Source organism: Fundulus heteroclitus, chromosome 24, assembly GCF_011125445.2.
Source record: "Fundulus heteroclitus isolate FHET01 chromosome 24, MU-UCD_Fhet_4.1, whole genome shotgun sequence".
NCBI lineage: Eukaryota > Metazoa > Chordata > Actinopteri > Cyprinodontiformes > Fundulidae > Fundulus > Fundulus heteroclitus.
In genome coordinates, this window is record NC_046384.1 from 8,980,360 (window position 1) to 8,992,868 (window position 12,509).

The following is a 12,509-nucleotide window of genomic DNA, read 5'->3' on the forward strand; positions in this document are numbered from 1 at the left end:
CTTCCTTTCCATGTGGAGGCAAACCCACTTTAAACATTTTACCAACATCTAATGGACGTGTCTAATTCCCTGATTGTTGCATAGCCAAAAATTGCAGACTCTGCGATTTGGAAATTGCGTTTTTTTAAATTGCGATTTTATTTAAAATGCGATTAATTGTTCAGCACTATTCTACACGGTTCAGGTTGTTTTCCATTACACTTGAGTACCAGTTCAGTGTGGGTAGGGCTGTCGTAGAAAGGCAGCCCCATAGTCTATAAAGCCCTCTACCCGATCAGTGACCGACAGTCTAACGGCAGGTTTCCTCTTGCTTGGTACCCCAGCTGAGTGGGTATTAATAAAATGCTGGTACAGAGTAATTGTTACTAATAGTAAACCCTAACAATTTAGTAGGCCCATGTTTAGTCACGCAGAGTAGGCACTAATGGAAACGAGCCATCAGTGGTTCCTGTGGCGTGGTCTTACTTGAGGTCCAGGCGCTCCTGGAGAGCCAACTGCTCCTCCTCCGTATCGGGGGTCATAATATCCTCCGCCTGGTTCTCCTTTCTCTCCTTTTAAGCCCATCTCGCCTTTCATCTGATTCTGGATCAAAGCAAATTTTCAATAGTAAAGACGTTTATTTAATGTATTTAGATGAATAGAGTGGGCTACTTTACCTTTAAAGAGAAATAGTCAAAGCCTGGTCCGAGACCTGAAAAAAAAAAAAAGATTGACAAATACTTAGTTTGGACACTAAACATTTTCATCGTGTGGCTTTTATTCGACGTACATGAAGATCAAGCAATGATACCTTGAATTTCAAGTATTCCCGGTGGTCCGGGATCACCTTTGTCTCCTTTAACTGTGTAAAAGAGAAATAACGACGACATAAACAGCAGCAGATTTCCTTCATGAGGAGCACACTGATCTGAAAGATCCATGTGATAGAAAGTCTGAAAAATGTCAAAACTTACCCGCGTTGTACCGTGAGTACTCATCAAACCCCTGAAACAGAAACAGCACATGTAGTCAGAGAAAATTAAAGTCGTTGTACCTCGTTATGAAAGTTAATCAGATGTCTTGACTCACTCCGGGAGGTCCGGGAGGTCCAGGGGGCCCTGGAGGACCTGGGACGCCCTGAGAAACAACAATGATTAATGTCTGATGACTCGTTGGAGATACCGAAGGTTTCCAGAGCACTTACAGGGTGACCATATCCAGACCCGCTGCCCGAGTCTCCCTTATCTCCTTTGACGCCGTTTAATCCTGGTCGACCCTAAAATATTAGTCACATTTCAGCCTTTTCTTTAAACCCTCTTTGTATTTTTCTTATTAATTTAAGATTAGTCAATCTTCTTTCAAAGAAAACAGACAACATACCGATCTTCCAGGGAACCCAATCTCTCCCTTTGGTCCAGGAGGACCCTGAGGACCCTGGAGAAACATTTACACTGTTTACACTAATACAATGCTGGTAGCTTGTCAAAGAGACCATGGTTTATTCAATCAGTACGTACAGGCGGTCCCTCTGGGCCAGGAAATCCTCTATCACCCTGTGAATTGACGTCAACACAGTCACTTTAATACATTTAGACTCTCATTTCAGGTATCTGTGAATAATTTGCAAGTTAATGCCTCAATTCCAGACACTTTGTGAATCCAACAAAGCCAAAAGCGCAGGAGATGTTTTGCGTTGGTGATTATTTAATAAAAGTACCGGCTTTCCTGTCAGGCCTCCCAGATATAAAGGTCTCCCGTCAGACCCCATGATGATGCCAGGCTCTCCTTTCTGTCCCTGCAAGATAAAGAAAAGAAAGAAATACACGTAAAGGTAAAGAAAAAAAAATTTTTTCTGACAGAAAAACAATTTCTGTTCATAATTTTAGTCTAAAAATGCTTGAAGTTAAATATTTCCCGTGACGACCAAATAGAAGTGGCTGGATTGTGATTGATGTGATCAGCCTCCTTCTTGGTATAAGCAATCAGGATGCTGGTATTCTCTTGGTACCTGATTTATTGCTGCTATCTCCCACGTTTTATCTGCTTATTAGCATCATCAGTGGAGCAAAGTGGATAGAATCACCTCATTTCTACCCGTTTGATTATCTAACGGGCAAAAACAAGGTAATTGATGGACAGCTGAACATTTGCTAGAGATGGGGATCGTATGAGCATGGCGGCATCCTAATGATGGCATTGACAGTTGTATTAGGAAGCTATATACTTCACCAGGAGTGTTGAAATAGCTTTCTCAGAGCACAGCAATCATGGTTCCTTCATAATGTCAAATGCTTGGGACATTGTCATAAGATGGACACTTAAAAGTCAGTCAGAAGGTATTATTTGAGGTCTTCTGGGGTACATCAAGTAAATAATTAACGCTTTCCATAACAATTCAATTAGATTTTATTTATATAGTGCCGATTCACAACACATGTCATCTCAAGGCACTTTCTAAAGTCAAATTCAGTCATATAATCCAGATAGATTGGTCAAGAAGTTTCCTGTCTAAGGAAAGACAGGAGACGGCAGATTGCATCGAGTCTTGACAAGCAGCATTCGCTCCACCTTGTTAAAGAGAGATGAGTCTGGATCAGGGTTGTGGAGAAGCAGGAATAAAGCAATTTCACTGATAGGCTGGTTCTGTTTCAAATGCAAAATGAATTTAACAAGATGGATTTGCTGCCAAATAGATGCCCTGACCATGTGTTTTGAAACATGGTGGAAGAAGCAAGATCACTGACAAAAAAAACCAAAAAAACCCAAAACAGCTTCAGACTGTAGAGCCTGAATGTGATCAGGTCTCTAGCTCTTTGCAGCTAATGAAGGCTGCTATTACGTTTCCTCTTATACAATTGAGGTAAAACTGATGGTATAGGTGTGGAAACCTACCATAAAAAGGGAAAAAGTTCATATAATGTTATATAACTGAAACAACCTACTGCACACAAGATACCATGGGAAGTAATTTAGTCAAATGGTCTTGGAAAAAGTAGTAATGCTTGTCAAAAACCTTCTGACTAGCATAATGATTGGCTTTACAGAGAAATTAGGTTTTCAAAGGATGTTCATAGTAGTTACTGATTCTTTTTGAGATATATATTTATTAAGAAACCATTTCTAAAAAGATTTTCAGATTTCAGGTCACCTTAGAAATGTTTCAGAGTCACATTTATGGAGTTATTGTTGTCTTTACATAAGTACTGTCCTACCTTAGGAGCATATCCCGGAGGACCAGCGTCCCCTTTGTCTCCTTTTGGCCCCATGGATCCCTAAATCAAAAGACATAAAAGCATTACTACTTTAACTTAAGCCTGATTAAAGGCAGAGTGGTACATGCATTGATACCTACTGGCAATCCCGTATGTCCGGATCCTCCCTAAAGAAGGAAAGACGGCTCATTAAACAAAGAATAACCCTGTTCCTGCTTGGCGAACAAAAGTTAAAAGTCAATGAGTTTTAGTTTAGCGAAGGGTACTGGGGCAGTACAGACTCACCTGTCCCAAATCGTTCCAATAAACCTCGTTAAACTACAGCGAGGCAAAGTTAGGTCCGTTAGTAACAAGCAGTGAGGCAGGCAGTGACCGTGCAGGGATGATCAAGGTGAGAAGGTTTGATTAAGTCAGTGAGGGATAAGATGACACACTGATGTTAAAGGGTTAATTTCATGTTTGCATGTGAAATACATTTAGTCAAATTATGTACATTAACATTTAGACCCACATCTCTTGATGGCTGGTAGCGAATCTGTCCTGGTGGTCCAGGAGGCCCAGGTGGCCCGGGTGGTCCACCGTCTCGACCCGGGCGACCCTTAGATGGGAATAAACACAGAGTTAGGCAAAATAAAAAAAGCAAAAATAGTAATTCATTTTAGGTGACCTTATTTCAACTCTTTTACAAACTCTATAGTTGTTTGATCCAAAACATTTTAAGATTTATACACATTTGAACTGGCCCAACTTCAAATTATTGTTAAAAAGATGCTGAAATGGCACTTTGGCATCTGTATTTCAACAAACAGTTAAAAAAAAGAAAAGCCTGACCAACAATGATTAACAAAATAGATTAAAACAAAAAGGTGTGAATATAGTGCCCTGTGGAACACCTGTTTGACTTTTTTTTTTAGTACAATAAAATATTGCTTATTTTTCCCAACAATGAAAATGGAGACATTGGTAACTTCTGTTAGTCTGTTCCAAAAAAAACAAACAAGAATTAGGGATACATTTTGAACTCATATTGTAGACTGTAAAGTATTTTCACCACAGATACAAACAGTAATAAACTACAAAGACAGGATTCTCACACATTTTCCATTTCAAAATTCAAGACTTTTCTCAAAGCATTTTTACTCTACATTTTTATTATACAAATGTCATTGTGGTGATATTAATTGTAGCATGTTTCAATATGTGTACTGAGCTTGTTTTTCATAGAAATAACACTTTCATTATCTCATTATATTCAGCTTATGAAATCACAAGATGGAAACATCCCACCCCCACCTTGCACCACTCCTATCTCACACCTCACCACCTTAATAGCCCATTTTCTGTTGCAGGGACTTTCAGCCATTACCTGGAATTTTGAAAGCCGTCACACAGATTATTTCAGGAAATAAAGGAAACTCACCATCTCACCCTTCTCTCCTCTATCTCCCTTTGTACCCTACGAAATAAACATAAATATGGATTAGTGTCATAAATTACAGTAAAGAAAAAGTTAAATATTCCTTGAAATTATGCTTTACTGGTAATCCAGGGTATCCGTCGATGCCTGGAATCCCAGCAGGTCCTCGGGGTCCTTCAGCTCCTTTAGTTCCATGGTTCCCTGGAAATCCTGGCTTACCCTACAAATCATAATTAAACATGTTTAAATATTACTTCTCATTAATAAATAAAGTAGGCAACAGATGATCTCTAACAGAGCCTAGCTGCAGTAATTATTTTTGTATTGTGTGGTTAGTATTAACACAAATATACAATCCAACACAGAACAACATAAACATGTAAGTTATTTGTTTCAACATTAAATGGTATATAAAATAGTTTTCTAGGTAAAATAAAAAAAAAAAGAGAATTTCAGTATACGTCACGCGCTCAATTATAAGCGTATGGGCATATTTGTAACATCGGTGTCACCTCTTTTATTTTAGTTTAGTTTTTTTAATGTTTTTTGTAGAAAATTCTTTACATTAAATCTAATTTGTATTTAGAGGCTGTGATATTTACAAGAAACACCGCAAAAGATGATTTGCAAAAGACGCTCGTATGATAAACGAGAAATGTTAATCAATGCTCTGACACTGCAGATAGAAACATAAAAAAAACGTATCTTCTGAAAGCACAGTGGCCAAACTTTAACCAGATAAACTAGTCAATACAAACTATCTTTATTAATAGTTGCCCCACCTAATATCAGGTACTCCCTCATAGAAAAGGGTTCAGGTTCATCTAGACGCAAAAGATCTTTTGAGTCTAACTTTAGTTTCATAAATTAATACGCATTCTGTTAAAGTAACCTGGACGTTCCAGGAAATTAATTAAGTTTAAACTAGGGCTGGGCAATATGATGCAATGATGGTCTGTCTTGAGCTAAACAAGTCAATGGTGGTCTTTTCTGTTGTTTTCATGGCAAACATACACTTCAAATAAAGAGTCTATCCAGGTATAGGAAAATAAGTTATTTCCATCTCAACAATGTTCTATGAAAAAGTTCCTACAGCTGCTGTTTTGGCTCTAGAGCTAACTAGTTTTTTGTTTTACCTTCTAAATTTTCTTATGATGCGTAAAAAAAACATGTGTCACAAAGTATATTCAGGCACAGAAAGCCTGAATGCATGATAGCTAAAAATTACCGTAATGCGCTGTGATAACAATACTATTGTGATGTAAAGTGGAGCAAAACTTTAAATTCTGGAACGTGATCTTTGAGTTTCAGAAAGCAGCCTGCAAGTTCCAGAAAGTAACCCTTAATTTCCACAAAAAAAAAACAAACTACCTATAAAATCCAGAAAGTAACCTATACATTTCTGGTAGCTGACCTTTAAATTCTGGAAAGTAACCAACAAATGCAATGATTTAAGTTAAGTATTGTTAAGTTCTGGAAAGTAACTTATGGGTTCCATGGCGGAATGTGTTAGTTACAAAAAGTAGCCTATCAATTTGTAAAATGTAACTAATTAATAACGGAGAAAAAAAACTTTAAACTCTTTAACGCCTGATAAAGGTAATTAATATCTAAAAAAATATATATATTTTTGGTTGCTTTAAAAAAAATAAACATTCAGGCTTTCAAATTTTCTTTGTGCTGTAATTGATACGTTATACAAAAAAAATAATTCTCATGGTTTCAGCATTTTCATAGAAAAATACTGACTTTGTTCAAGAGTTAGAGGTCCAAGAAAGATTTGTATCTAAAATGATACATTTGGAGCAATAGGGTTACAATTTGTGAAATACCTTTCAAGTTCCAGAAAGTAATCTGTAAGGTTTAGAAACCTGTTGGTTTTAAAAAGTAAAAAGTAAGTTTTGGAAACCCTGTTCCTGGGGCCAGCTTGGTTTGCCCCCCCCCCCCCACCACCCTTAATTAATGGAATTGTCTTTTAAAAATGGGTTCTGTATTTACTCAGATTTATATTGGTTTGATCCAAAACAGCTGCAAATTCCCAAAAGTAACCTAATGGTTTTGGACTGAACCTGTTCCTATAAGTAGTCAATATTTTGGGTTTCCCACTTCCAGTCACTACAAATACAGCATCTAACTTATATTATCCACACATTGCAGTGATGGTCAGCGTTTTTTCTCCTCCTTCCCCCCACTGAACTAAAAATACTCTTTTTTCGCGATGACACGTGTGAACAAAGAGTCATGATGCAGGGTTTTTTTTCGGTTTCCCGTTCAAAAAACTCAAGCTAAAGCTGATTGTTAATATTAGCTGGTTTAAAGGCAAGTTTTGAGACTTCTGTAACATTTGTTATGATTGTGTAATTTTTATCATGCAAATAGAGGACTAATGTCAAAATAATCGGTATCGGCATTGGCCTTAAAAAAAAAAACTAAAAACGTTCTACAATTTAATCTTTCCAGGAAACTGTATTCTGTTTTGTTATCCTGCTAACATCAAAAACTCAGAGAGTCTGCTTTCCTTAGAAGTGATTTAGAAGTATTTTTTTAAGGTCTGACTGTAAAGAGCAGCAAAATAAATTGCACCAAAGGGAGTATTTGCATTACTTACAGGTAGACCAGCAATGCCAGGTGGACCCTGGGAGACATGACAGAGTTCAGGTGAGACAGGGCAGCCATGGGTAAGCTAGGTAGAGGGCCAACTATCTCCAACATGATTACCTGTGGTCCAGGTGGACCTCTGAGGCCAGGGAAGGCAGTTAGCAGATGATTTTGATCCTTTAATATGGAGAAAATCTAAGTTAGAAAGGATTTCTCTGGAGTGTATTTGCACACTTTCACACATCCATGTAAATAATCCACAATGAACACATCAAACACATACGATTAAATAACAATAATTTCCTTTTTATATATCTTTTGATAAGATGATTTGATCCAGAATGGGAGTCTACAGACAAGTTGAAATTGGTTAAATGGTAAATCTGAAACGTGACTCACGGTGCCGGCGATGAACGGTGGACCTGGTGGACCAGGAGGCCCTGGAGGCCCGACTGGTCCCATGGGACCTGGAAGTCCTGCCAGACCAGACTGCCCAGGCGTGCCGGTCCTGCCTGGATCGCCCTGAGCACCCTGAGTTAGGAGTAAAATTAATAAAATGTTTCTGCATCTCAGAAAATGATGCACTATTCATATTTTCACTGAAAGGAGAAAACTGAGTGGAAAATCGAGCAAAGGAGAGCATTCAAAAAGCAGAAAAGTGGACAGGATATGTTCTTAGACCGCAAAGGGGGTGGAAGCAGATTTCTTAACATTTAGATAAACTAGGGAGAAACAGAGCTTGGTTTGAAACATCGTCATCTTTAGGGAAATGGAAAATGTTAAAAAGCAAAGTAGATCAGCAGAGGAGGCACCCGACCCCAAGTACCTGCTACCCCGTTACACACCGTAGAGGATGGAGCAAAGAAAGAGAAGAGGTAATTGAAAGGGTTGGAGTCCGTTGTGTTCTGCTAGAAGAAAGCAGCAGAGAATCAGAGAATTTTCTTTCCTTTTAAGGAAAACAACAACATGGTTTCATCTCAAGGGACTTATCCTTTCACATTTAAATAAAAAAATGAACTCTATATGGTTCGTCTAGCCATGTTTTATCTTATTATTAAATGGCGATAGTGAGTTGTATTCTTAATGACTTGTACTAACCTTTTCTCCAGCCGGACCTGGAAGGCCAAGATCACCGCTATCACCCTAGATAGTAAAAAATATAACAAGTACTTTAAAGTATAGCCCAATATAGGCAAAACACATCTAAATAGCAGGTCGTTTCATTAACCAGGAGATCTGAATATCGTCAAAATGTGAAACCTGAAACTCTAAAATCTTTTATTCACAGTGAAAAACAGTTTCACAGTAAGATTATTTTGGGGCTACGCTAGCTCTTTAAGAGTAAAATGTATTAATTTGTGTCTGATCAGACGGTGCGTTGTGGAACAAAGTTGCAGTTTCAATACAGAAATGATGATAACTAAATATTAGCATTTAGGTAGAAACTCACTTTTTTAAAGCATATTTGTAAATCATGTTTATTCCTTTGCAAAATTTATAGATTCTGTTAAAGAAATTTCTTAATAATAATAATAATAATAATAATAATAATAATAATAATAATAAAATCACTGATTAATACAAACTTAGATCACAGTTGTCGGGCAGAGTTAAATAAATAAGTAAAACTGAAGAGACCCTTCTTCACAGCCTTGTGGTTCCCCTTTAGTCTGTCTTACAAAGCAGCCACAAACTTCTGTTTCTGGCATAGATGTAAACCTTAATCAGATTTACCTTTCCTCCACTGGGCCCAGGACTACCAGGTAAACCACGAGGACCAGGGGGCCCCTGAAAAGGACCAACAAAAGAAACACGGAGTTACACCCTTTGACCGCAATGTAATCAAACGCAATACTGTCCCAGAAAAGAAAATAGATTTCTCACTGGTAGTCCAGGCGCTCCATCTCTTCCAGGTGGTCCCGGAGGTCCAACGGCTATTGGACCATCAGGTCCGATAGCTACTGAAGTGCCAGGGATTCCAGGAGGGCCGGGGGGACCTGGGGGCCCTGGGGGACCACGCACAACCTGCCCAGCAAATTTCACAATTCTTATTCTAGGCTATTTTTGAACTCCTTTCTCTATAATAAACATCTTACCCGGGCATTTTCCAAGTCTGGGAATCCTGATCCCTCCATGTCAACAAATGTCTATAAACACATACATTATGGTTAGATTTTGTTTTTTAAGCCTTAAGGTAAGTTAAGTCTTGGCATATTTTCTCAGTATGCACATACTGGACGATCACCAGTGCCCGGCCCTGGAGGTCCTGGAAGACCTGGTGGACCTCTTGGTCCAGGTGAACCCTCCCCAACTTCACCCTGGAGTGATTCAGAGACGACACATTACGATAAATAGACGCGTGTCGTGATAGCAGTAATGGGGTTTGTGTTTTGCACCTTTTGGCCTTTTATACCAGGCGTTCCAGGAGTTCCTGGAATACCCTGTGGCCCTGCAGGACCCTAAAAAAAGACAAAAGTAGCAAGTTAATCCACATAAAAAAGCTGGTGAAAACTTCTGCTGAAAAAAACAACAACAACTACTTACAGCTTTTCCATCCTCTCCAGGATCACCCTAAGGAATGAATATTGATCTCTAAGTAACACATTTTATTTAATTAACATATTAACATATTTTTTATTATTCTGGTACTTACAGGCTCTCCATCAGTCCCTGGAGGTCCTTCCGCCCCATCCAGGCCTGGTGGCCCCGGTGGTCCAGCAGGACCAGCCACCTGCTGCACAAAAGAGCCATCGCCGAGTCTGACGACCTCGGCCGCAGGTCCCGGAGGACCAGGAGGACCGGCGGGCCCCTGAGAACCACGTTCCCCCTTTTTGCCCGGGTATCTAAAGCCAGACTCACCCTGGTGAGAACAAAAAACCAGACACGTTTTTGGTAGTAAATAAACGTTTGGGTTTACTTTCTTTTGATATGTCTGACACCTGGTGCACAAATTGTGCGTCACGGCAGGTCCTGCTGAAAGCCTCACTTTCACCATCAGTTTTCCTTCTGTGAAACTCACCTCCATCTACTCCACCATGTCTTCACCTGCTGCTTCACCTCTAAACCGTCACTCCAAGTACTTCCACCCAGCCACCTGCAGGACCTCTGCTTCCCAGAACCTCACAGGTCCATCTCTCTCTATACACACTTTCTTTCTTGGCCTTCTCTGCGTAACCTGACTCTAGCCAGATGTATTTCGCTCCGCCTAGCTCCACTCATCCATCTGGGACCTCTCCATAGGAATGGCGTTTCAGAAGGCTGGGCCTTATCAAAAATCCTTGCATATGATTGGATAAGCCACTTGTCTGTCATCTTTATCGACGTGCTATTTCAACCATTCACACCGAAGCTAACCCATGACGCTGATGAGAGCGACGCAGGAAAAAACAAAACTTTTTTTTTTTTAATGTGTTTGCGGCTCTAGTGGCACGCGTTTTATTGACAGTGAGCTGACAGGAAGAGAGGGGAAGACAGGCGGCAAAGCGCCGCGGGTCGGAGTCGATCCCGGGCCGACCGCGTCGAGGACTAAAGGCCTCCTAACATGGTTCACGCTAACCGCTAACCGGAAAACAAAACTTGCCAAATCCGGTCGGGAGAAGGGCGAAAACATGGTTTCCACCAACAAAAGCCTTCAGAGCCATTCTCTGATGTTCTTTTAATGAAACAATATTAAGTAGATTGGACAACACGGAAGAAATAGCAGCATCAATGTTAATGCTTGCTTCCTCGATGCGAGCCGCCATTGTTGTCTGAATCAAAACAGTCTCACGTCACGGTCGCTTCTCCACTACGTCACATTTATGAAACTCCAGCCTGATTGGCTGGACAATAAAATTGGTTGTATAAATCACTCTCTATGGGAGATGTCCCAGATGGATGTGAGTGAAGCTAGGCGGAACGTAATCAGGTTATTCTCTGCGATCCTCTGTGTAATAATGTGAGGACTCTGATGTCGACACACTGAGGCTAAGTTTTTGTTGTAGCACCAGAAACGAGCAGAAATCCACTTAATTTATGTACTTTTAAGGCATATAAAGGCAGCTCACATACCTTTCCGCCCTTTTCTCCCTAGAAAGAAAGACAGAAAGCAGGTTATTTGTGCCGCTTGTTGACGTTAACTCAGAAATGAGAGATTCCTCACCTTCTCCCCTCGTTCTCCCCCCTGCGAGGAAAAACCCGAGCTGCTGCCCGAATCCCCCTTCGGCCCCGCAGGACCTCGGTCGCCCTTGAAGCCTTTCTCTCCCCTGTCCCCCTTCTCGCCTTTGGCTCCTAAAGGATAACACCAGTTTGTTTTAACGGCAGCTCACCTCAGTAAGCAGCAGTGTTACTGATGCCACCACCTGGCTCACATGCCATAACAACAAGGGAGACACTGCTTTTTAAAGTGGAGGCTTAGTTAAATCATCCAAGTCAGTGAAATCAGTGGTGGATGGTGGAGTGTAGAATATATGTGGGTGAAAAGCGAAACGCAGCAGCATACCTGTGCAGGAGAGCAGAGAGGTATTAGCTGGCATCCAGGGTTTAAAAAAATAACTGAGGCCCTAAGCAGGTCCTCAGGGGTCCCATTTCAACATAGCAAGAAATGTAAGTGCCCAACCTAACAACTGAGGATTGCATGCACCAAACCTTGAACTTTGATCTCCTCTTTTACAAAAACTCTCTTCTGCTTCCTTTAACTGAACAACTGTTCCTTTTTTTTTTTATCATGCAGGCTGATAAACAGCTTTAGCACAGAAGCAAACATAACACCAGACTTCCAAAACTAATCTTCTTCTTGATTTACTAAACAGTTTTTTTTAACCTATGACCCTCTTTGGACTCTTTTTTTACTATACAAAATAAGAAATCATGAAGTTTGAACTGCTTTGTTTCACATAAATAAAAGCTTTTTATAATAAATAATCGTACGGTTCAATGCTGAATCTTCTGATGAAGCGGCTTTTGTCCTGGAAAAAGTATTATGTAGGTTTCGAATACTTTAAATGTGCAAAGCAGCTTTCAGCAGGCAGTGTTTTGGTAAAAAAAAGTAATATTCCTGAAGTCACAGATCCAAAAGCAACTTTTTCAGGTTCAACTACCTTTGCTGCAGCTTATTTGCATGTGACATATTTTATTATGTTTTCAGCAATCTGCTAATTAGTTTGAGTCTTTCACGACTTCACCGATGACTTTACTGAATTAGTCTCATCTTTTTAAATTTCTTCAACTACCGTACTTTTCGGACTATAAGACGCACTTAAAATACTTAAAACCCTTAAATCTTCTCATAAATTGATGTGTTGTGCCTTATATATGATCATCGT

The 12,509-nt window shown here is 39.8% G+C and overlaps 1 protein-coding gene across 5 annotated transcripts in view; it reads right to left on the reverse strand.

The window, feature by feature from the left end:
• The window catches only part of LOC105918938 (collagen alpha-1(XVIII) chain), a 60,482-nt gene that overhangs the window by 8,384 nt on the left and 39,589 nt on the right, over nt 1-12,509 (reverse strand). For 2 of the 5 annotated variants that reach the window (XM_036127834.1, XM_036127830.1), the window contains exons 6-34: nt 11,348-11,475; nt 11,257-11,274; nt 9,860-10,066; nt 9,751-9,777; nt 9,603-9,665; nt 9,441-9,524; nt 9,303-9,353; nt 9,091-9,231; nt 8,941-8,994; nt 8,305-8,349; nt 8,052-8,114; nt 7,606-7,737; nt 7,327-7,383; nt 7,217-7,243; nt 4,730-4,828; nt 4,612-4,647; nt 3,703-3,789; nt 3,477-3,509; nt 3,332-3,358; nt 3,192-3,251; nt 1,697-1,774; nt 1,497-1,532; nt 1,360-1,413; nt 1,184-1,255; nt 1,069-1,116; nt 954-984; nt 791-841; nt 657-691; nt 466-582 (exon numbers count right to left, since the gene is read on the reverse strand). In XM_036127834.1, coding sequence (XP_035983727.1) covers nt 466-582; nt 657-691; nt 791-841; nt 954-984; nt 1,069-1,116; nt 1,184-1,255; nt 1,360-1,413; nt 1,497-1,532; nt 1,697-1,774; nt 3,192-3,251; nt 3,332-3,358; nt 3,477-3,509; nt 3,703-3,789; nt 4,612-4,647; nt 4,730-4,828; nt 7,217-7,243; nt 7,327-7,383; nt 7,606-7,737; nt 8,052-8,114; nt 8,305-8,349; nt 8,941-8,994; nt 9,091-9,231; nt 9,303-9,353; nt 9,441-9,524; nt 9,603-9,665; nt 9,751-9,777; nt 9,860-10,066; nt 11,257-11,274; nt 11,348-11,475 — 1,961 coding nt within the window. The remainder of the gene's footprint in view (nt 1-465; nt 583-656; nt 692-790; nt 842-953; nt 985-1,068; nt 1,117-1,183; nt 1,256-1,359; nt 1,414-1,496; nt 1,533-1,696; nt 1,775-3,191; nt 3,252-3,331; nt 3,359-3,476; nt 3,510-3,702; nt 3,790-4,611; nt 4,648-4,729; nt 4,829-7,216; nt 7,244-7,326; nt 7,384-7,605; nt 7,738-8,051; nt 8,115-8,304; nt 8,350-8,940; nt 8,995-9,090; nt 9,232-9,302; nt 9,354-9,440; nt 9,525-9,602; nt 9,666-9,750; nt 9,778-9,859; nt 10,067-11,256; nt 11,275-11,347; nt 11,476-12,509) is intronic. The other 3 variants (XM_036127831.1, XM_036127832.1, XM_036127833.1) reach the window with 3 other exon arrangements.